Raw genomic sequence first — 23199 nt, forward strand, 5'->3', positions numbered from 1 at the left:
CACAGGTGGAGACAGGTGCGGTGGGGGCGCATCTCGGGAACTTCAGGGACCAGTGGGCTTGCCCACAGGTGGATCCCTAGATTCTGCAAGTAGTATCACAGGGATACAGGCTGGAGTTCGAGGCGACTCCCCCTCGCCGTTACCTCACATCAGCCTTGCCTGCAGCCCTCGGAGAAAGGTAGTACTGGCGGAAATTCATAAGCTGTACTTCCAGCAGGTGAAATCAAGGTACCCCTCCTTCAACAAGGCCGGGGTTACTATTCCAAAATGTTGTGGTACCGAAACCAGACGGTTCGGTGAGACCCATTCTAAAATTGAAATCCTTGAACACTTATATACGAAGGTTCAAGTTCAAAATGGAATCGCTCAGGGCGATTATTTCAAGCCTGGAGAATTTCATGGTATCACTGGACATCAAGGATGCTTACCTGCATGTCCTTATTTACCCTCTTCACCAGGAGTACCTCAAAATTGTGGTACAGGATTGTCATTACCAATTCCAGACGTTGCCATTGGTCTGTCCCCGGCACCAAGGTATTTACCAAGGTAATGGCCGAAATAATTATCCCGTACTTGGACGATCTCCTTATAAAGGCGAGGTCCAGGGAGCAGTTGTTCGTCGGAGTAGCACTATCTCGGGAAGTGCTACACCAGCACGGCTGGATTCTGATTATTCCTAAGTCGCAGCTGGTTCCTACGACGCGTCTACTGTTCCTGGGTATGGTTCTGGACACAACAGGATAAAAATGTGTTTCTCCCAGGGGAGAAGTCCAAGGAGTTGTTGTCTCTAGACAGAGACCTCCTAATACAAATACAGGTGTCGGTGCATCAATGCACGCGAGCCCTGGGAAAGATGGTAGCTTCTTACGAAGAAATTCCATTCGCCAGGTCCCATGCAAGAATCTTCCAGTGGGATCTGTGGGACAAGTGGTCCGGGTCGCATCTTCAGATGCATCGGCGGGTAACCCTGTCTCCAAGGGCCAGGGTGTCGCTGTTGTGGTGGCTGCAGAATGCTCATCTTCTAGGGGGCCACAGATTCGGCATAGAGGACTGGGTCCTGGTGACCACGGATGCCAGCCTTCGAGGCTGGGGGGGCAGTCACACAGGGAAGAAACTTCCAAGGCTATGGAAAAGTCAGGAGACTTCCTACACATAAATATTCTGGAACTAAGGGCCATTTACAATGCCCTAAGTCAGGCTAGACCCCTGCTTCAACACCGGCCGGTGCTGATCCAGTCAGACAACATCACGGCGGTCGCTCATGTAAACCGACAGGGCGGCACAAGAAGCAGGATGGCGATGGCAGAAGCCACAAGGATTCTCCGATGGGCGGAAAATCATGTGTTAGCACTGTCAGCAGTGTTCGTTCCCGGCGTGGACAACTGAGTAGCAGACTTTCTCAGAAGACACGACCTCCACCCGGGAGAGTGGGGACTTCATCCAGAAGTCTTCCAAATGATTGTACACCGTTGGGAAAGGCCACAGGTGGACATAATGGCGTCCCGCCTCAACAAACAGTTACAAAGATATTGCGCCAGGTCAAGGGACCCTCAGGCGATAGCTATGGACGCTCTGGTAACACCGTGGGTGTACCAGTCGGTGTATGTGTTCCCTTCTCTGCCTCTCTTACCCAGGGTAATGAGAATAATAAGAAGGAGAGGAGTAAGAACTATACTCATTGTTCCGGGTTGGCCAAGAAGAGCTTGGTACCCAGAACTCCAAGAAATGATCTCAGAGGACCCATGGCCTCTGCCGCTCAGACAGGACCTGCTGCAGCAGGGAGCCTGTCTGTTCCAAGACGTACCGCGGCTGCGTTTGACGGCATGGCGGTTGAACGCCGGATCCTGAAGGAAATGGGCATTCCGGAGGAAGTTATCCCTACGCTATTTAAAGCTAGGACAGAAGTGAACGCAAACCATTATCACCGCATATGGCAGAAATATGTTGCGTGCTGTGAGGCCAGGAAGGCCCCAAAGGAGAAATTTCAGCTAGGTCGATTTCTGCACTTCCTACAGTCAGAGGTGCCTATGGGCCTAAAATTGGGTTCCATGAAGGTCCAGATTTCGGCTCTATCGATTTTCTTCCAAAATAGAACTGGCTTCACTGCCTGAAGTTCAGACTTTTGTTAAGGGAGTGCTGCATAGTCAGCCCCCGTTTGTGCCTCAAGTGGCACCATGGGATCTCAACGTGGTGTTGGATTTCCTGAAGTCGCATTGGGTTGAGCCACTTAAATCCATGGAGCTACAATACCTCACGTGGAAAGTGGTCATGCTGTGGGCCTTGGCGTCGGCCAGGCGTGTATCAGAATTGGCAGCTTTGTCATACAAAAGCCCTTATCTGTATTTTATATGGATAAGGCGGAATTGAGGACTCGTTCCCAATTCCTTCCTAAGGTGGTAGCAGTTTTTCATGTGAACCAACCTATTGTGGTGCCTGCGGCTACTTGGGACTTGGAGGATTCCAAGTTACTGGACGTAGTCAGGGCCCTGAAAAGTATATGTTCCAGGACGGCTGGAGTCAGGAAAACTGACTCGCTATTTATCCTGTATGCACCCAACAAGCTGGGTGCTCCTGCTTCTAAGCAGACTATTGCTCGCTGGATCTGTAGCACGATTCAACTTGCACATGCTGCGGCTGGACTGCCGCACCCTAAATCTGTAAAAGCCCATTCCACGAGGAAAGTGGGCTCTTCTTGGGCGGCTGCCCGAGGGGTCTCGGCTTTAAAACTTTGCCGAGCTGTTACTTGGTCGGGTTCAAACATTTTTGCAACAGTCTACAAGTTTGATACCCTGGCTGAGGAGGACCTAGAGTTTGCTCATTCGGTGCTGCAGAGTCATCCGCACTCTCCCGCCCGTTTGGGAGCTTTGGTATAATCCCCATGGTCCTTACGGAGTCCCAGCATCCACTTAGGACGTTAGAGAAAATAAGATTTTACTCACCGGTTAATCTATTTCTCGTAGTCCGTAGTGGATGCTGGGCGCCCATCCCAAGTGCGGATTGTCTGCAATACTTGTTTATAGTTATTGCTTAACTAAAGGGTTATTGTTGAGCCATCTGTTGAGAGGCTCAGTTATATTTCATACTGTTAACTGGGTATAGTATCACGGGTTATACGGTGTGATTGGTGTGGCTGGTATGAGTCTTACCCGGGATTCAAAATCCTTCCTTATTGTGTCAGCTCTTCCGGGCACAGTATCCTAACTGAGGTCTGGAGGAGGGTCATAGAGGGAGGAGCCAGTGCACACCAGGTAGTCCTAAAGCTTTCTTTAGTTGTGCCCAGTCTCCTGCGGAGCCGCTATTCCCCATGGTCCTTACGGAGTCCCAGCATCCACTACGGACTACGAGAAATAGATTTACCGGTGAGTAAAATCTTATTTTTTTGCAGAGCAGCGATCAGATAGTCACCGCCCACGGGGGAGTGTATTTTCGCTTTGCAAGTGTGGGATCGCATGTGTAGCCGAGCGGGACGAAAATGTTTTTTTGCAGTTTCTGAGTAGGTCTGAACTTACTCAGCCCTTGCAATCACTTCAGCCTGGTCCGGTCCCGGAATTGACGTCCGACACCCACCCTGCAAACGCCTGGACACTCCTGCGTTTTCCCTACCACTACCAGAAAACGGTCAGTTGACACCCATGAACGCCTTCTTCCTGTCAATCTCCTTGCGGTCGGTTGTGCGAATGGATTCTTCGCTAGAAGCATTGCACAGCAACGATGCTGTTTGTACCCGTACGACGCGCGTGCACATTGTGGTGCATGCGCAATAGTAACCTGATCGCTGTGCTGCAAAAACCGGCAGCGAGCGATCAACTCGGAATGAGGGCCCTTGTGCCTCCGTGATAGACAGCAGTGGTGGTGGATTGGAGTGAGCTAGAGATCATAAAATATAAATCAATGTATTTTTTGTATTGTTCATCTTTGCTTTGGACTTTGAGTACTTCTGAAATTGCAAGCCATAAAAAAGGTACAGATTAAAAGGATTATTATTATTATATTAGAAACTATTAAATAGTAATGACAGGTGACCCAGAGATGACACAAGTAATGATCCTGAACAGCCGTAAACGCTCAGAAATTTGAGGATCAGCCATTGGGGAGAAATGACGGATAATGTTTATGTTTGTTTGGCAGCCGTGTTGGTTTCTATGTCAACACATTCCAGAGTATTGCTGGATTGGAGGAGAACTTCCATAAAGAAATGAGTAAGGTAAGGAGATTGCAGCTGTTTCTAAGCTTAATGCATTCTGTGTGACCTGTTTATTGGGTAGAAAATCTGTGGCAGTCATGGGCTTTGTGGAAAGGCTACTGCCTCTAACTACAATGTGGCTTATATAAAAGCAGTACTGTACTACGTATGTTTGCAAACATGGAGGTAAAAGCTATTGTATTGCACTACTGACATTTTGTGACAATTTATAAATAAAAAAACAATACTAATAATAATAATATAGGGCATATAAAAAAAATGTAGCTGTTTAAGATAAAAAGTTGTGATTGTAGAGAATTTCAATATGTACATTAGGTTTTGGGGAGGAATTCAATTAGAGATGAAGGGTGCAAATTGCAATTGCTGCAGCGTTTAAACACCAGAAACAATACCACATCTTGCAGCCTTCGCAGGGCCGAAACCCAAATTCGCACAAAACTGCTTGCACCCAATCGGCTCTATTCAATTGATGTCGGATCCTTTTCCGACAGAAAGGATCCGACCGTTCAGTATTCAATTTGAGGCCAAATCCAACAGGTTTTGGCTGTGTTCGACAATGTCAATCCGACTTTTTTTAAAAGTCAGATTGATATTGTCGAAAACAGACCAAAAATCTGTCGGATTTGGCCACTAATCTGACAAAACACGTGGATCCACATCTAATCCGCCGATCCACAAGTCGAAAAAACGGCAACCCCGTTGAATAGGTTGAATTATGATTCAACCTAAAAAAATCGGAAACTGCCGTCTTTCCGACTAAATGGCAGTTCCGACTTCAATTGAATAGACCCCTATGGAGGTGCAAGCAGTTTTGTGCTGCTGTGAAGTGCAGATACTGTTGAAAAATCATTTGCCCGTAATGGATTCCCCCCATGGACTCTATTAATAGCTAATAAAATACTTTGTAATTTCTAAAAGGGATTGTCAGTAATAACATGCTCTGTGTGTAGTAAGCATGACATGAGAATTACCTGTGCTATTGAGGTCGGGCTACAGCCTGTTCACTTTCTTAGAAGCACCAAATGAAGTCATTACTGCCTATAAAAGAGGTGCACCTCTGCTTCCAACACTGTCCAGTCACAAACTGTGAAGTTTCTTTTAAGGGTATGTCCTCGCATAATAACATTATAAATAAACTTGTCTCAATCTAAAAAAAAACATACTTCTTATAAAATATTTGTCGCAACTGAGCGAACGGGTCCCTACTGCGCATGCGCCGTAGTGCGCCGGCGCATGCCAGAAGGCCGTAGCAGGGCTGCGATCGTCTCTGCCTGATTGACAGGCAGAGGCGATCGCTGGGTGGGAGGGGGCGGAACGGCGGCGTTTGGCCGCCGTTTCGTGGGAGCGGTCCGGCCAACGCAGGCGTGGCCGGACCGAACGGGGGGCGGGCCGCAGCAGCTGCATGACGTCACACGCAGCCGCTGCGGGCCGGGGAGCGATGTGTAGCTCTTGGTCAGCACGCTAAAGCTGCGCTGGCGGGAGCTACTCTGGAAGTGCAAAGGCATCGCCGCTGTGCGATGCCTTTGCACTTCTGCGGGGGGGGGGCACTGACATGCGGGGCGGACTAGCCCTGTGCTGGGCGTCCCCCCGCATGTCAGTGTGAATGATCGTAGATGTGCTAAATTTAGCACAGCTATGATCAACTCCGAATGACCCCCATTATTGATAATAATTACATCATCTGCTGTGTAAGGTGTCATTGATAGCTGCCTTTGCTGTGTGTTGGCGATGGGTAAACATTAAAGGTTGCTTTCGTATGAATATGTGTTCAGGCCACAAATTGGATGTATACTATTTGTAAACAATGGGTGAAATTCTAGAACCCTTGCTATAGAGGATCTGTGCTAAAGCTGTATTCTCTCATTTTACAAGCACTGCAGAATGTTAAGGGGTTGACAGTAAGACATAAAATCACTGTATGCAAAAGCCTGGCAGGGGTATGCAACGTTTGACTCTCCAGCTGTTTTGAAACTACACTTCCCAGCATGCCATGCCACAGTCTTGCTGATAGAGAATTCTAAAACTGTGGCAGAGCATGCTGGGATGTGTAGTTCCACAACGGATGGAGGGCCGCATGTTGAATACACCTGTTAAAGGGGTTGGGTTTGTGTGACCAGCAGTTGGGAGACCGTCTGTCACCATACCGACGGCGGGATCCCGGCTTCTAGATTACCAGGACGGGGGTTTATGGGTGTTCTGTCATCGTTCGGGATCCCGGCGTCAGTATAGTGACAGGCATGTTACAGACTATGGGGTCTTTTTACTAAGCCCCAAATGGAGATAAAGTGGCCGGAGATAAAGTACCAGCCAATCACCTCCTTAACTGTCATTTTTCAAACCGAGCCTGTGGCATGGCAGCTAGGAGCTGATTGGCTGGTACTTTATCTCTGGCCACTTTATCTCCATCCAAGGCTTAGTAAATAGACCCCTGTGTGTGAAAAAAGACAGGAGCTGATTGGTTGTTACTTTTACTCTGTCCAGTTTTTCACTTTCCCAAGCTTGCTTACTACAAGCCCGTAAAACACTAGCATCTTCTCTAGCTCTGTGTACATAGAACTTTTTACTAACTAGAAGCCACACCAAACACATGTATAAGATTAATGTTCTGTGTAAGAGGTTCCAGCTGTACATTTTCGGGTTAAGAAAATGAAATGACAAGGTCTGTGGCTGTTGGGTGCGTTTGTTTTAGAACAATATTTTGTGACTGACATCAGTCAGGACTTTATACACGATCTGTAATCGGATGTCTTAGATGTCTATTCCAGCAGAATAAATATGTTCATTTAATGGAGTCATGGGTGACCTATGGGTCTCCAGCTGGTGAGAAACGGCTAGTGTCTGGCAGGCCAGAACATGATGGAATATTACTTCCTCATAAAAATTAGGTCCGTTCTCGACAAAGGCCTTATATGCAGAGGACAGAGAGGGGAGGGGGCAAATCCCCACCCTTAAATTTCCCCCCAGCACACTAAGAATTACTTGTAACCATACCTGAACCTATATGTATGGTTACAGGTAATTTTTAGTGTGCTGGGGGGGAAATTTAGGGGTGGGGATTTGCACCCCCTCCCCTCTCTGTCTGTTGTTTGTCTGTGACCCCTCCCCCTTTCTAGCACCTGATATATAATTATCTCCAGGAATGACCGAGCAACTGCCATTGTTTGTCTGCACTTATATGCAGAGGGTTTGTATGTTCTCTCCATGTTCTCTCCATGTTTCTGTGGGTTTCATCTAAAAAAAAAAAAGAAATTTCTGGTGGGTTTCTCGGCTTCTGGCAGAAATGTACTCTACTGTGTATGTGTGTCCATGTGGTAGGGAATATATATGGTAAGTTCCACTGGGCAGGGATATCAATTCTCTGTAAAGTGCTGCATAATGCAGATGTGTCCACTTACTTGCTATTTTGCTCAATTTGGCACAACATGCAAAACACGGCTAAGCTGTTTATCACGAGTAGCGAGTGGATGGATTTTAACATTTTTGTTTGCCATAATAGAATATGTATAAAGTAACATATTAAAGAAGCAAATTAAGAAAAATCACAAGGCATGGCTAAATCTCTGAGTCTATGGCATGCAAAACCGTGCCATACATGGCGGGATATAGCCAAGATGTATGTGAACACATCTGTATGTGTATGCTATAGAAATAACGTAATAAATAAAATATAAATATATACTTTAAATTAATAATGTAACCTTTTGCGTCTTACTCAAGCTCATGTATATGAGTGAAGTGATGTACACAATGACGATGTTTACGCAGTTACGTGATTATCATCCGACTACACATGCTTCACACTGCACATGTGCCAAGGTGCCTGTGCCATGTCACTTGCAGTGAAGATTTATTCACAAAGTGATTAACAGTTGCTCCGATTGGGGGTGGTTAAGGGGTGTGGTAACAAAACACAAGTGTGTTTGTGGTGTGTCTCTGACTGCAGCTGCGATCTCGTATGCAGAAAACATGGCTCCAGTGTCTCGGTTCTAATGTTCTCTCTGCATGATGGTAGATTATTGGAGGTTCTGCAAGCATCGCTGCGTGTTTGTATGCAGATGTTGATACTTGCAAGCCCGCTGCTGGTGGACGTCTCAGTCCATTTCCAGGCAGCTACATTTACCATATTTTCACACATCCACTGTGTACGGCAGGGGTGGGGAACCTCCGGCCCACCCGCTTCTCTCAGTGAGACACGCCGCCGCTCAGTCCGGCGGCAGCGTGTCTCGGCTGTCAGGACAGGGAGGAGAGCGCGGCTATGTCGGGTGGCGGCGTCGGCGTGCAGGACTTGAAACCAGCCGCCGGTTCGTGAGACAATCAGAGCTCGCGGACCAGCAGCCAATCAGGAGCTGCGGCTGCCGGTCCGCGAGCTCTGACTCTCGAACCGGCGGCTGGTTTCAAGTCCTACACGCCGCCGCCCAACATAGCCGCGCTCACCTCAGTGTCCCGCCGAAAGGAGCAGTAAGCAGCGGTAAGCAGCACGGGGGTGGGGGGTGGGGGGGGGGCATTTGTATACCTGGCACTGTGGGGACATCTGTATACCTGGCACTGTGGGGGCATCTGTATACCTGGCACTGTGGGGGCATCTGCATACCTGGCACTGTGAGGGGCATCTGTATACCTGGCACTGTGGGGGGGGGGGGCATTTGTATACCTGGCACTGTGGGGGGGCATTTGTATACCTGGCACTGTGGGGGGGCATTTGTATACCTGGCACTGTGGGGGGGCATTTGTATACCTGGCACTGTGGGGGGCATCTGTATACCTGGCACTGTGGGGGCACCTGTATACCTGGCACTGTGGGGGCATCTGTATACCTGGCACTGTGGGGGCATCTGTATACCTGGCACTGTGAGGGGCATCTGTATACCTGGCACTGTGGGGGGGCATTTGTATACCTGGCACTGTGGGGGGGCATTTGTATACCTGGCACTGAGGGGCATCTGTATACGTGGCACTGTGAGGGGCATCTGTATACGTGGCACTGTGGGGGCATCTGTATACCTGGCACTGTGGGGGGGCATTTGTATACCTGGCACTGTGGGGGGCATTTGTATACCTGGCACTGTGGGGGGGCATTTGTATACCTGGCACTGTGGGGGCAATTGTGGATCTGGCACTGCACTATTGGGGGCATATGTGTATCACGTCCCATTTTAACTGGCCACACCCATTTTTTTGGCGAGCGCGCCTCTGGCGCGCACACACACAGTACCTCTTAGGGGCAGACCTACTGGGGGGCAGGGTAATTTCTCTAACGTCCTAGTGGATGCTGGGAACTCCGTAAGGACCATGGGGAATAGCGGGCTCCGAAGGAGGCTGGGCACTCTAGAAAGATCTTAGACTACCTGGTGTGCACTGGCTCCTCCCACTATGACCCTCCTCCAAGCCTCAGTTAGATTTTGTGCCCGGCCGAGGTTGGATGCACACTAGGGGCTCTCCTGAGCTCTTAGAAAGTTATAGTCTTAGAATTTGTTCTTTTCAGTGAGACCTGCTGGCAACAGGCTCACTGCAGCGAGGGACTAAGGGGAGAAGAAGCGAACTCGCCTGCTTGCAGCCGGATTGGGCTTCTTAGGCTACTGGACACCATTAGCTCCAGAGGGATCGACCGCAGGCCCAGCCTTGATGTTCGGTCCCGGAGCCGCGCCGCCGTCCCCCTTACAGAGCCAGAAGCAAGAAGATGGTCCGGAAAATCGGCGGCATGAAGACTCAGTCTTCACCAAGGTAGCGCACAGCACTGCAGCTGTGCGCCATTGCTCCTCTCACACACTTCATACTCCGGTCACTGAGGGTGCAGGGCGCTGGGGGGGGGCGCCCTGAGGCAGCAATAAAAACACCTTGGCTGGCAAAAATACCTCAATATATAGCCCCAGGGGCTATATATGAGGTAAATACCCCTGCCAGAAGTCCATAAAAAACGGGAGAATAGGCCGCGAAAAAGGGGCGGAGCCTATCTCCTCAGCACACTGGCGCCATTTTCCCTCACAGCTCCGTTGGAGGGAAGCTCCCTGGCTCTCCCCTGCAGTCTACAAGGGTTAAAAAAAGAGAGAGGGGGCACAAAATTTAGGCGCAGTATACATTATATATATAGATATAAAGCTATAGGGGACATAACTCAGTTAGTCCCTGCAGTATATAGCGCTCTGGTGTGTGCTGGCATACTCTCACTCTGTCCCCCCAAAGGGCTTTTGTGGGTCCTGTCCTCGTTTAGAGCATTCCCTGTGTGTCTGCGGTGTGTCGGTACGGCTGTGTCGACATGTTGAATGAGGAGGCTTATATGGTGACGGAACAGAGGCCGATATATGTGATGTCGCCCCCTGTGGGGCCGACACCAGAGTGGATAGAGAGGTAAAAGGTATTAACCGACAGTGTCAACTCCTTACATAAAAGGGTGGATGACGTAACAGCTGTGGGACAGCCGGCTTCGCAGCCCGCGCCTGCCCAGGCGTCTCAAAGGCCATCAGGGGCTCAAAAACGCCCGCTCTCTCAGATGGCAGACACAGATGTCGACACGGAGTCTGACTCCAGTGTCGACAAGGTGGAGACATATACACAATCCAATCCGGCAATAAAAAAATGTGTTATACATTTCTGACTTTAACCTCTAATAATGGGTTTTAGGTTTGGGGAGAAAAAACAGGCAGTGTTGTGTTCCCCCATCAGATGAATAAATGAAGTGTGTGAAAAGCGTGGGTTCCCCCGTTAAGAAACTGGTAATTTATAAAAAAGTTACTGATGGCGTACCCTTTCCCGCCAGGAGGATAAGTTACGCTGGGAGATATCCCCTAGGGTGGATAAGGCGCTCACACGTTTGTCAAAAAAGGTGGCACTGCCGTCTTAGGATACGGCCACTTTAATAGGTACCTGTTGATAAAAAACAGGAGGCTATCCTGAAGTCTGTATTTACACACTCAGGTACTAGACTGAGACCTGCAGATAGTGCTGCTGCAGCGTGGTTGGTGACCCTGTCAAACAGGGATAATAGTTGGCAAACATAAAAACATATTAAAGACGTTGTCTTATATATGGGGGATGCACAGAGGGATATTTTGCCGGCTGGCATCCAAAATAAATGTAATGTCCATTCTGTCAGGAGGGTATTAGAGACCTGTCACTGGACAGGTGATGCTGACTTAAAAAGCGCATAGAGAGCCTTATAAGGGTGAGGAATTATTTGGGGATGGTCTCTGGGACCTCGTATCCACAGCAGCTGCTGGGAAGAAATAATTTTACCTCAGGTTTCCTCACAGAAAAGTCCTTTCGGCTTCAGAAAAGCAAGCGGGTCAAATGGCGCTTCCTTTCTGTACAGAGACAAGGGTAGAGGGAAAAAGCTGCACCAGTCAGCCTGTTCCCAGAATCAAGATTCTTCCCCCGCCTCCTGTGAGTACACACCATGACGCGGGTGCTCCACAGGTGTAGCCAGGTACGGTGGGGGGCCGCCTCAAAAATTTCAGCAATTAGTGGGCTCGCTCACAGGTGGATCCCTGTTTCTTCCAAGTAGTATTTCAGGGGTACAAGCTGGAATTAGAGATGTCTCCCCCCAGCCGTTTCCTAAAATATGCCTTGCTGACAACTCCCTCAGGCAGGGAGGCTGTGCTAGAGGCAATTAATAAGCGGTATTCCCAGCAGGTAATACTCAAGGTGCCCCTACTTCAACAAGGACGGGGTTACTATTCCACACGGGTTGGGGTACCGAAACCGCATGGTTCGGTGTGACCCATTTTATATTTAAAATCCTTGAACATAAAAAAATTCAAGTTCAAGATGGAATCGCTCAGGGCGGTTATTGCAAGCCTGGACGAGGGGGATTACATGGTATCCCGGGACATCAAGGATGCTTACCTGCATGTCCCCATTTACCATCCTCGCCAGGAGTACCTCAGATTTGTGGTACATGATTACCATTACCAAGTCCAGACACTGCCGTTTGGACTGTACATGGCACCGACGGTGTTTTATCAAGGTAATGGCCGAAATGATGATACTCCTTCAAAAAAAGGGAGTTGTAATTATCCCGTACTTGGACAATCTCGTTATAAGGGCGAGGTCCAAGGAGCAGTTGGTAGTCGGGGTAGCACTATTTTGGAAAGTGCTACAACAGCATAGGTGGATTCTAAACAGTCCAAAGTCACAGCTGGTTCCTATGACACGTCTACTGTTCCTGGGGATGGTTCTGGACATAAACCAGAAATAGTGTTTCTCCCGGAGGAGAAAGCCAAGGAGTTGTCATCTCTAGTCGGAGACCTCCTGAAACCAAAATAGGTAGCGGTGCATCATTGCACGCGAGTCCTGGGAAAAATGGTAGCTTCTTACGAAGCAATCCCATTAGGCAGGTTCCATACAAGAACTTTTCAGAGGGACCTGTTGGACAAGTGGTCCGGATCGCATCTTCCGATGCATAGGCTGATAACCCTGTCTCCAAGGACCAGGGTATCTCTACTGTGGTGGCTGCAGAGTGCCCATCTTCAAGAGGGCCGCAGGTTCGGCATACAGGACTAGGTCCTAGTGACCATGGATTCCAGCCTTTGAGGCTGGGGGGCAGTCACATAGGGAAGAAACTTCCAGGGACTTTGGTCAAGTCAGTTTATTTCCCTACACATAAATATTCTGGATCTGAGGGCCATTTACAATGCCCTGAGGCCAGCAAGGCCTCTGCTTCAAAACCAGACGGTACTGATCCAATCAGACAACATCACGGCAGTCGCCCATGTAAACAACAGGGCGGCACAAAAAGCAGGATGGCGATGGCAGAAGCCACAAGGATTCTCCGATAGGCGGAAAATCATGTGTTAGCACTGTCAGCAGTGTTCATTCCCGGAGTGGACAACTGGGAAGCAGATCTTCTCAACAGACACGACCTCCACCCGGGAGAATGGGGACTTCCTCCAGAAGTCTTCCAATAGGATTGTACACAATTGGGAAAGGCCACAGGTGGACATGATGGCGTCCCGCCTTAACAAAAAGCTATAAAAGATATTGCTCCAGGTCAAGGGACCCTCAGGCGATAGCTATGGACGCTCTGGTAACACCGTGGGTGTACCAGTCGGTTTAGGTGTTCTCCCCTCTGCCTCTCATACCAAAGGTACTGAGAATAATATGAAGGCGAGGAGTAAGAACGATACTCGTGGATGGCCAAGAAGAGCTTGGTACCCAGAACTTCAAGAATTTATATCAGAGGACCCATGGCCTCTGCCACTCAGTCAGGACCTGCGGCAGCAGGGGCCCTGTCTGTTCCAAGACTTACCGCGGCTGCGTTTGACGGCATGGCGGTTGATCCTGAAGGAAAAGGGCATTCCGGAGGAAGTAATTCCTACGCTTACTAAAGCCAGGAAAGAGGTTACAGCAACTCATTATCACCGCATATGGCGAAAATATGTTGCATGGTGTGAGGCCGAAAGGGCCCCAACAGAGGAATTTCAACTAGGTCGATTTCTGCATTTCCTGCAAGCAGGAGTGACTATGGGCCTTAAAATTGGGTTCCATTAAGGTACAGATCTCGGCTCTGTCGATTTTCTTTCAAAAAAGAACTAGCTTCAGTACCTGAAGTTCAGACATTTATAAAAGGAGTGCTGCATAGTCAGCCCCCGTTTGTGCCTCCTGTGGCACCTTGGGATCTCAACGTGGTGTTGAGTTTTTCTTAAAATCACATTGGTTTGAACCACTAAAAACCGTGGATCTGAAATATCTCACATGGAAGGTGGTTATGTTATTGGCCTTGGCTTCTGCCAGGCGAGTATCAGAATTGGCGGCTTTGTCTTGTAAAAGCCCTTATTTGATTTTCAATATGGATAGGGCAGAATTGAGGACTCGTCCCCAGTTTCTCCCTAAGGTGGTGTCAGCGTTTCACCTGAACCAGCCTATTGTGGTGCCTGCGGCTACTAAGGATTTGGAGGACTCCAAGTTGCTAGACGTTGTCAGGGCCCTGAAAATATATGTTTCCAGGACGGCTGGAGTCAGAAAATCTGACTCGCTGTTTATCCTATATGCACCCAACAAGCTGGGTGCTCCTGCTTCTAAGCAGACTATTGCTCGTTGGATTTGTAGTACAATTCAGCTTGCACATACTGTGGCAGGCCTGCCACAGCCAAAATCTGTCAATGCCCATTCCACAAGGAAGGTGGGCTCATCTTGGGCGGCTGCCCGAGGGGTCTCGGCTTTACAACTTTGCCGAGCAGCTACTTGGTCAGGGGAAAACACGTTTGCAAAATTCTACAAATTTGATACCCTGGCTGAGGAGGACCTGGAGTTCTCTCATTCGGTGCTGCAGAGTCATCCACACTCTCCCGCCCGTTTGGGAGCTTTGGTATAATCCCCATGGTCCTTACGGAGTTCCCAGCATCCACTAGGACGTTAGAGAAAATAAGAATTTACTCACCGGTAATTCTATTTCTCGTAGTCCGTAGTGGATGCTGGGCGCCCATCCCAAGTGCGGTTTATCTGCATTACTTGTACATAGTTATTGTTAACTAAATCGGGTTATTGTTGAGCCATCTGTTGAGAGGCTCTATTGTTTCATACTGTTAACTGTGTTTCATATCACGAGTTGTACGGTGTGATTGGTGTGGCTGGTATGAGTCTTACCCGGGATTCAAAATCCTTCCTTATTGTGTACGCTCGTCCGGGCACAGTACCTAACTGAGGCTTGGAGGAGGGTCATAGTGGGAGGAGCCAGTGCACACCAGGTAGTCTAAGATCTTTCTAGAGTGCCCAGCCTCCTTCGGAGCCCGCTATTCCCCATGGTCCTTACGGAGTTCCCAGCATCCACTACGGACTACGAGAAATAGAATTACCGGTGAGTAAATTCTTATTTTTTTACGTTGAGAATTTTTGTATGGCCCCCGAAGGATTTTAATAAATATCCAAATGGCCCTCGGTAGAAAAAAGGTTCCCCACCCCTGGTGTACGGGATCGGAGCTGTGAATGCTTTAGAGCACATCTCTGAATCAGGCCCTATATACATTTCAATATTTGTTATAATCGGCAAAATGTATGAACAAAGATTTATGTATTGATCTCATTTATTAATCCCTAAACCATGCACATATTTTAACTGTTTTGTGTTTGTTTTTGCTCAGATTTTCTAGCAATAAAATATTTCCAGTACACACTAGGCGATTCGCTCCAGAATCGATATAGCATAGTTTTTCCCCTCCTGGGCAGGGCCGCCTAGAGTGTGCAAACACACTGGTGCAAATGTATTAAGCCTGTAGAAGGAATAAAGAAGTGATAGGTGCAAGGAGATAACGCACCAGCCAATCAGCTCATAACTGTTAATTTACATATTGGAGCTGATAGGCTGGTACGTTATCACCTATTACTGCTTTATCACTTCTTTATGCCTTCTCCAGGCTTAATACATCTGCCCCACTGTGCAATATCGCTAGCATACACACTAGGCAATATTGTAAACGATATCGCTCAGGAGGGTAAAAATTAGCTATGTCGCTCACAAAATCGCCTAGTGTGTACAGACCTTAAGTGCCCTTAGCCAAACTTCTCTCACATTTCCACATAATGCCCTGTAACTTAACCCATGACAAAGAAATCATCTTTTATCTGCAGCAATAACTGGATATTAAGATCAAATGTGTTTATTTTTCTTTCAGCTGCATGAAAACCTCAGTGGAGTAATGACAACTCTTGATAGTCATCAGGGAAAACCATCTACAAACGCCTACACTGTGAAAGCCCAGCCTAGGTGAGTATTGGCACAATCCTGCAGTAGATTAGAGGTTCTCAATCATAAAAGCTGCCGGGGTTCCACCCAGATGTATTCAGCCATCTGTGTTCTCAAGGGCTGGGATGATGGCAGTCAATATAGGGGTCTATTTACTAAGCATTGGATGGAGTTAAAGTGGACGGAGAGATAAAGTATCAGCCAATCAGTGTTTAACTGCCATGTTACAGGCTTGGTTTGAAGAATGACAGTTAGGAACTGATTGGCTGGTACTTTATCTCCGTCTACTTTATCTCCATCCAGGGCTTAGGAAATAGACCCCATAGTTTGTTAATGTTGCCAGGGAAGGAAAGGGCCACAAAAAAAAAAAAAAAAAAACCTGTTGGAGAATCCTGGACTAAATCAATCATGCGTTATAATTATTATGTTATTGTATGTTCTGTCTAACGTGCTAGAAATTAGTTATTCTTCCCAAATCTGGTCATTCTCCATACATAGAGCAACCAACTGACTCATCCACCTATACTCATGACAAAACCTAGACCTTGGCAATCACCAATTGAATTGTCATGATTTCTAGACCTTCGAGATGTCCGGCCAGTGAATCTGGAGCTTGATTGTCTCCCAATGCCCTATTCCCTGTGGCATTCCTTGACTGGGTATTATTAATTATTGCTCACTTGCTCTTTGTGGACTTGTCTCTTTCTTTACCGGGAATCTTGGTCATAATGGGGATTCACAACTAGTAACAACAATTAACAACTCTGGTATTATACAGATTATCTCACAACTCATTCAGAGGTTTGTAATCTGAATTCTCCAACTACATATGGTACCATAAATATATAGTTTCTGATGTAATATTTGCACCCTGTTAATATAAATGACTCGCATAAAACCAGGCACAGTAATTCTCTTTAAAAGCAACTTTGCAAACACCAAAAAGACAATGATTTAAACTTTTCCTAGGGATGTCTTGTAGTAATTCCTAGGGATGCCCTGTAGTAATTCCTAGTGCTGTAGTAATTCCTAGGGATGCGCTGTAGTAATTTCTAGGGATGCCCTGCAGTAATTCCTAGGGATGCCCTGCAGTAATTCCTAGGGATGCCCTGCAGTAATTCCTAGGGGTGCCCTGCAGTAATTCCTAGGGGTGCCCTGCAGTAATTCCTAGGGATGCCCTGCAGTAATTCCTAGGGATGCCCTGCAGTAATTCCTAGGGATGCCCTGCAGTAATTCCTAGGGGTGCCCTGCAGTAATTCCTAGGGGTGCCCTGCAGTAATTCCTAGGGATGTGCTGTAGTAATTCCTAGGGATGCCCTGTAGAGGGCTGCTTCTCTAGTGTATTATAGCTGGCAAGCTATATGTTCTACTAGAAGTTTGACTGGCCCCGAATTTTTTATATATTCAGTTAGAATGATGAGGCTTTTAGAATGTGACAACCCTGCCATAACTATTTGTAAATATGAATGATTAGTATCGTTATTTACTCTGCATTCATATATCACTTTCTACAAGTCTTATATTTTATGCAGACGCTAAAGTCATTCTGTAACTTTGCTACATTTGCTGTATTCTTTGTAAGGGAATAGGGGGGTCATTCTGACCCGATCGCACGCTGCACTTCTTTGCAGCCGTGCGATCGGGTTGGAACAGCGCATGCGCCGGCGCATGGCAGTCATCGTTGCCTAGCGATCGCCTCTGAGACAGAGGTGGTCGCTAGGCGGGATGGGGCTGAACGGCGGTGTTTACCCGCCGTTTAGGGGGAGCGATCCGGCCAACGCAGGCGTGGCCGGACCGTTCGGGGGCTGGCCGCGGCGGCTGCGTGACGTGTCACGCAGCCGCTGCGGACAGCCGGAGCGACAAGTAACTCCCGGCCAGCCGCAGGAGCTGTGCTGGCCGGGAGTTACTCCTCAAATACAAAGGCATCGCCTCTGTGCGATGCTTTTGTATTTGTGCGGGGGGGGGGGGGGGGGCACTGACATGCGGGGCGGACTAGCCCTGTGCTGGGCGTCCCCCCGCATGTCTGAGTTAAGGATCGTAGCTGTGCTAAACTTAACACAGCTACGATCAACTCGGAATGACCCCCTATGTGAGGCTGAATCTTCGTTCTCTCCTTGTGTAGGGTCATGTGTAGAATTAAACCTTTATATTCATATCTCCTCTCTGTCATATGGTAAAGTAGTTTATAGAGGTATTTCTATAATCTGATTATATTAGTGATATGTAAAGCTGACCCTAGAAATTATCTTCTGTTGTCCAAGATTTGCACAGACTTCACAATTTCATTAATGATCTACAAAATATTGCACAAGGTTGAGTTGGAAATAAAGTTGACTTATTTCCTATATTGAAGCAATTATTTTTATATGGGTTTGAAGTGCAGTATAGAGATTCTAATTATTGAACAAATTAATATAACAGGACTGATATGAGCAAAATGGGCATCGGACTGCTGCATAATGGATCATCTAACTCCTGTCTACCTGGTGAAATCCGAACTTGTTCAGATTGGCAAGTGGTTCCCAAACGCGGTCCTCAAGGCACGCCAACGGTCCAAGTTTGAGGGCTGAGCACAGATGCAAAATCAAAATGATTGATGTACTGATTAATTCACCTCTGATCAATCATGGATATCCTTAAAAACTGGACCATTGGGGTGCCTTGAGGACCGCATTTGGGAATAACAGAGTGAACCATTCTCTCGGCATTGTGGGTGAATACACACACAATTAATACTTTTACCATCTATGTGCTCTTGTTTCTGTTCAGGACCTCCTACTCCATTATCTTTATCTTTATTAGCATTTTTGCAATAGAAAATCACAACGGAAAATATAAATGCAGTTACCATGATTACATTTCTATGCTGATCCCTGAACGTTAGTTACAAATTTGTCTAGTGTGCATGTTCAGTAAATACAACCCTTCATGTATATGAGATTCAATATGTGGTTGTACTGTATACTTTACCTTATTCTTCCTCCAAAATGTTGTGTGCAACAGTACCACCCTCTACATACAATCACATTGTATCTGATCACTAGACCCAGAGGATGACGAACTTGTCACAGTGGTAGTAATAAATGCTAACAATGACACTACTCAAATCATACATAATATAGTACATGAATAACTATTAAAGTTCTATTTACAGTACAGTACAGTACAAGGAAATTAGATGCAAATACAAAATGAAAGCACTTAACAAGTATTTGCTGCAGAACGACTGCTAATACTATCTAATAAAACAAATTGGTGGCCACATCAACATTACTATGATATTAGCAAAAGTGGGAGGGATTCCGATGCATTCAGCCAATCATAAGCATCTGCTGACTGTCATCATTATCAATTCGCATTTTGCAACACGGGGCGAATACTTGCAAGTCATACGCCTATAAATTGAGCCCTATTGGAGAAAGAGCACTATATAAATAATAATAATAATAAATTATTATTAAATAGGTGCATTTGCTTCTTTTTTTATGGTCAGTATTCCACATGTTTTTCATGAACACACCCGTACTATGCTTTAGCTGTGCCCCTTCTAACCTCCACCCCATTCCCCTTTATGCAAGGTGCCAAAAACCAGAAATCTCTTTGATTTGGCATGGCTTCATGGAACAGAAACACAAATTACACTTATGTCCAAATCTACTTCTTCAAATTATTTGCGCTCTGCTTCTAGGACCAGTTAGTGTTTTGAAAAGCATTTTAGTTCTTTAATGATGTAATTGTATCCTACCACCTTCAACAGAAAGAAAACTAATCTTTTCTCCAGACTGAGGCTAAAGAGGAGCAGGTAGCGGTAGAAACGGCATTGTGCATTAACGAAGGGTGCAGAGTATATAGAATTAATGTGTGACACCAGCATGTGTTTATTTCCAATGTCTCTGTAACTTGTCACTAATACCTGCTAATTTGTCATGTATTCCTCACCAACTACCATTTGACCTCTACGTTGGTCTTCTGATTCTTGTAATCCAAGTTCCGTCTCAGATTGTCTGCTTCCTAGATAAATGGGCAATTTAGTAAACATTTTATTTTCTTTGCATGACTGTATGTGGTTGAAAGTTTACTGCCTTCTGCTTATATATAATGGAGGCTGCCATTTTCTGGGTTGGGCCAAAATTCATGACAGTGTAGCCTATCAAATTATTAGGAGATACATGATGTTACGAGGTATTGGGCACTCAAGGTGTCTCATTCCTAGGGGTTTATTTACTAAAGTGCAGGTTTATATAAGTGGAGATGTTGCACATAGCAACCAACCAGATTCTAGCTATTATATTCTAGAAGGTGCTAGATAAATGAGAAGTAGAATCTGATTGGCTACTATGGGCAACATATCCACTTCTATCAACCCACACTTTAGTAAATACACCCTCTAGTGTCACAGTTTGATCACAGATAGTTTGTTGGTCAGTAACATATAATTTACTTTTATAATTGTGTTTAAGTATTAAAATGTGCATTTATGAGTACCTGTGGTGTGACGGGAAAGCCAAGATGAGATTTGTATACCACAGCTCGGTTGGTATTTCTTTTTCATCCACTAGGGGTCACTGGAGTACTCTTGGGATATGGACGGCTTAGCAGAAACAAAGGCACTGAATATTTAAATTTAGAACTCTCCACCCCTCCATATCCCCGAGTACCTCAGTGTAGTACCTCAGTGTTTTTTCTGTGCTCACAGCACTAACCAGGCTTGTGTGGAGTTCCCACACTTTGTGGAATTTTCATTTTTACTTTTACACTTAGCACATCCCTTCCCAGTTTCTGGAAAAACATGTGTCCGGGATAGTGCCTCTGCACGGACAGCGCATGGTGTGTCGGTCCTCACAAAGAGCACCCTCACAGCCACAGGCAGCCCACTGCCTCCTGCAACAGCTGGACGGAGCTTACAGATAGAAGCCCCGTCGCAGCCATGACCTGAAGAGCTGGACGGAGCTTACAAATAGAAGCCCCGTCGCAGCCATGACCGGAAGAGCTCGGAGCTTACAGTTAGAAGCCCGTCGCAGGCCTCCCTACAACAAGGTATGCTGGGGAAACGGGGCGGTCAGCGCAGGCCAGCCGACCTCCGCTGCTCGGCAAGAAGTGTCCCTCGCCTCCCTGCAAAGACTTCCCGGCGCTCCCCGCTGAGACACAGCGCTACAGGGAGTACAGGGGGAAGGGGGGGGGGGAATCTGGCTGATTACAGCGCGGCTACAAGGGAATGTAAAGGGCTGCCATACCTATATAAACAGCAGGCAGAGTTAATGTATAATAGGCTATTGAGCCTATATTAATACTGGAGGCATGTATTGTAAACTGCCTGTGATTTTCACTGTGTAATAGACTATTGAGCCTATATTAACACTAGAGCATGTATTGTGGCCTGCCTGTGATTATCACTGTATAATAGGCTATTGAGCCTATATTAACACTGTAGCAATTGTAACCTGTCCTGTGATATCAGTGTAAGCATGGCATGGGGGCCATTTTAACCATGCTTCCTGCTTCTTCCAGTTTGTAATTCCAGAACATTCCTGCCCTACATCTCTACTCCACCGGAGGCGCAGGGGTGTTAGTGGGAATTTTGGTTCAGGTTTCACATAGGCTGGCCATGTGAACTGCATTTCGGCCATAAATAGATAGATATATATTACACACCTTAAGTAATAATTTTACTGAGTCGTGCAAGTGTCTGTCCTTTGGCTATTGTGTTGTCTGTCTGCATAAGGAGTAAGGCTCCAGCACAGACTAAAAATACTTTTAAACAATGTCTGGACATAAATCTACCACATGTTCAGTATGTTTTGTAGGTTTCCGCTCCGGAAGCCGGTTCATTCCCAGATCCTATGTTAAGCATTGGCAATTCAAATTGACTCCGCTCGACAGGAGTGGTAAGATCGGAGTCTCGGAAGTGACTCCGCCAGCTTGAACGGAGGAGTCTCAGCCTTTCCAAAGGTCCAACTTCACTTTGGATACCAGGGGGTTAATTTAACTGGTCTTAGAATTGTCAGACTGCAACATAGAAGAAAATGTTTAAATTATATGTCAAACCTCACAGCGCTAAATACGAGTGAGGAGGGCACATTAGACAGTCAGATAGTGCGGGTTTTGACAACCATACATTGCTAATGACCAGTGAGTCAGTCTCTGAAATTTACAGAGACTAAGGAGCCTCTAACATCTAATCCGTCGTATTTACTAAACGACAGATCTTCAATGGGTTTCTTATTTAGGATATCTTACTAAGATTTAAGGCTATTTACCCGTTTCCACACAGTGACATCTAAATTGGAGAATCCGCCATTGGTGAATTCGTCTGTGTCAAACCTTATAAAGACCCAAGATACATTTGGGTCACTAGGGCGCTCTGTGTATGGAAACAATGACGATCACGTTATACTTATCGTTAATAAGAAGCTACTGAGTATCTCTGTACAGCGTCTGCTGCCGCCTGTTACCTCGCTTCTCGTTTTTCATCGTCGCTAGTTTCAGCACGACAAGGCCAGAAGTTGTTTGGTCCTAAATTTGACAAATGCATATTTCAGGGAAAAGTCTAGCCATTGCCTCCTCCGGTATCAAGACGGAAATACTCTGGTCCGGCGTTTAAAGCCTTTAGACTTCAGTCTTTTCAAGGCTGTGGTACAAAAACAGCACGCCTTGTAACGCCAGGGCGCTAAAGTCACAACAAGCCAGTGGCTTGACGGGCTCTCAGCCCATCTCGAATTTTCAATTGTGGTAGCGCCTTTACACGTTACATTTGCCGGGTTTCCAGCCATCCACTCATGGATGTAACCGCTATTTAGGGTTAAAAGACAGGACTGCCTCTGTCGGACGAAATAAGGCGTTTTGGCAGGTTGCCATTCAGTCTCTGCTGGTTTCAGCAGTTTTTAATTCCAGGCCTGGTACACCAACAAAGTCAGGGTTATTATTCCCGTCTGTTTGTGGTACCGAAGCCGGAGGGCTCCGTCGCAGTCTCAATCAGCAAGTCACTTACTACAGATTGAAAATGGATTTTCTGCGGTTAGTATTTGCATATTTGGAGCCACAAGATTGCATGATTGCGCTTGATCTCCAGGATGCGTACTTACACATTCCGGTTTGGTCACCTCATCACAGGTTCTTGCGTTTTGCAATACGCCACAACCATTAACCGTTTCAGGTTCTACCGTTTGGCCTCTTGTCAGCGCCTCGGGTATTCACCAAAGTGATGTTTGTGATGATAGCTCATCTCAGAGCCCTGGCAGTGACAATCGTTCCATACTTAGACGATCTGCTCATAAGAGCTCCGTCTCAACAGATGCTCCTCCGACTTGCGCTGCTAACGTACA

At 46.8% G+C, this 23199-nt stretch overlaps 1 protein-coding gene across 6 annotated transcripts in view; it reads left to right on the forward strand.

Moving 5' to 3' along the window:
- The window catches only part of BIN1 (bridging integrator 1), a 249497-nt gene that overhangs the window by 190419 nt on the left and 35879 nt on the right, over positions 1 to 23199 (forward strand). For 5 of the 6 annotated variants that reach the window (XM_063933973.1, XM_063933977.1, XM_063933976.1 and 2 more), the window contains 3 exons: positions 4129 to 4204; positions 15808 to 15899; positions 19635 to 19679. In XM_063933973.1, the coding sequence (XP_063790043.1) occupies positions 4129 to 4204; positions 15808 to 15899; positions 19635 to 19679 (213 nt within the window). The remainder of the gene's footprint in view (positions 1 to 4128; positions 4205 to 15807; positions 15900 to 19634; positions 19680 to 23199) is intronic. The other variant, XM_063933974.1, reaches the window with a different exon arrangement.

This window comes from Pseudophryne corroboree, chromosome 7 (assembly GCF_028390025.1).
Source record: "Pseudophryne corroboree isolate aPseCor3 chromosome 7, aPseCor3.hap2, whole genome shotgun sequence".
NCBI classification, from domain to species: Eukaryota; Metazoa; Chordata; class Amphibia; order Anura; family Myobatrachidae; genus Pseudophryne; species Pseudophryne corroboree.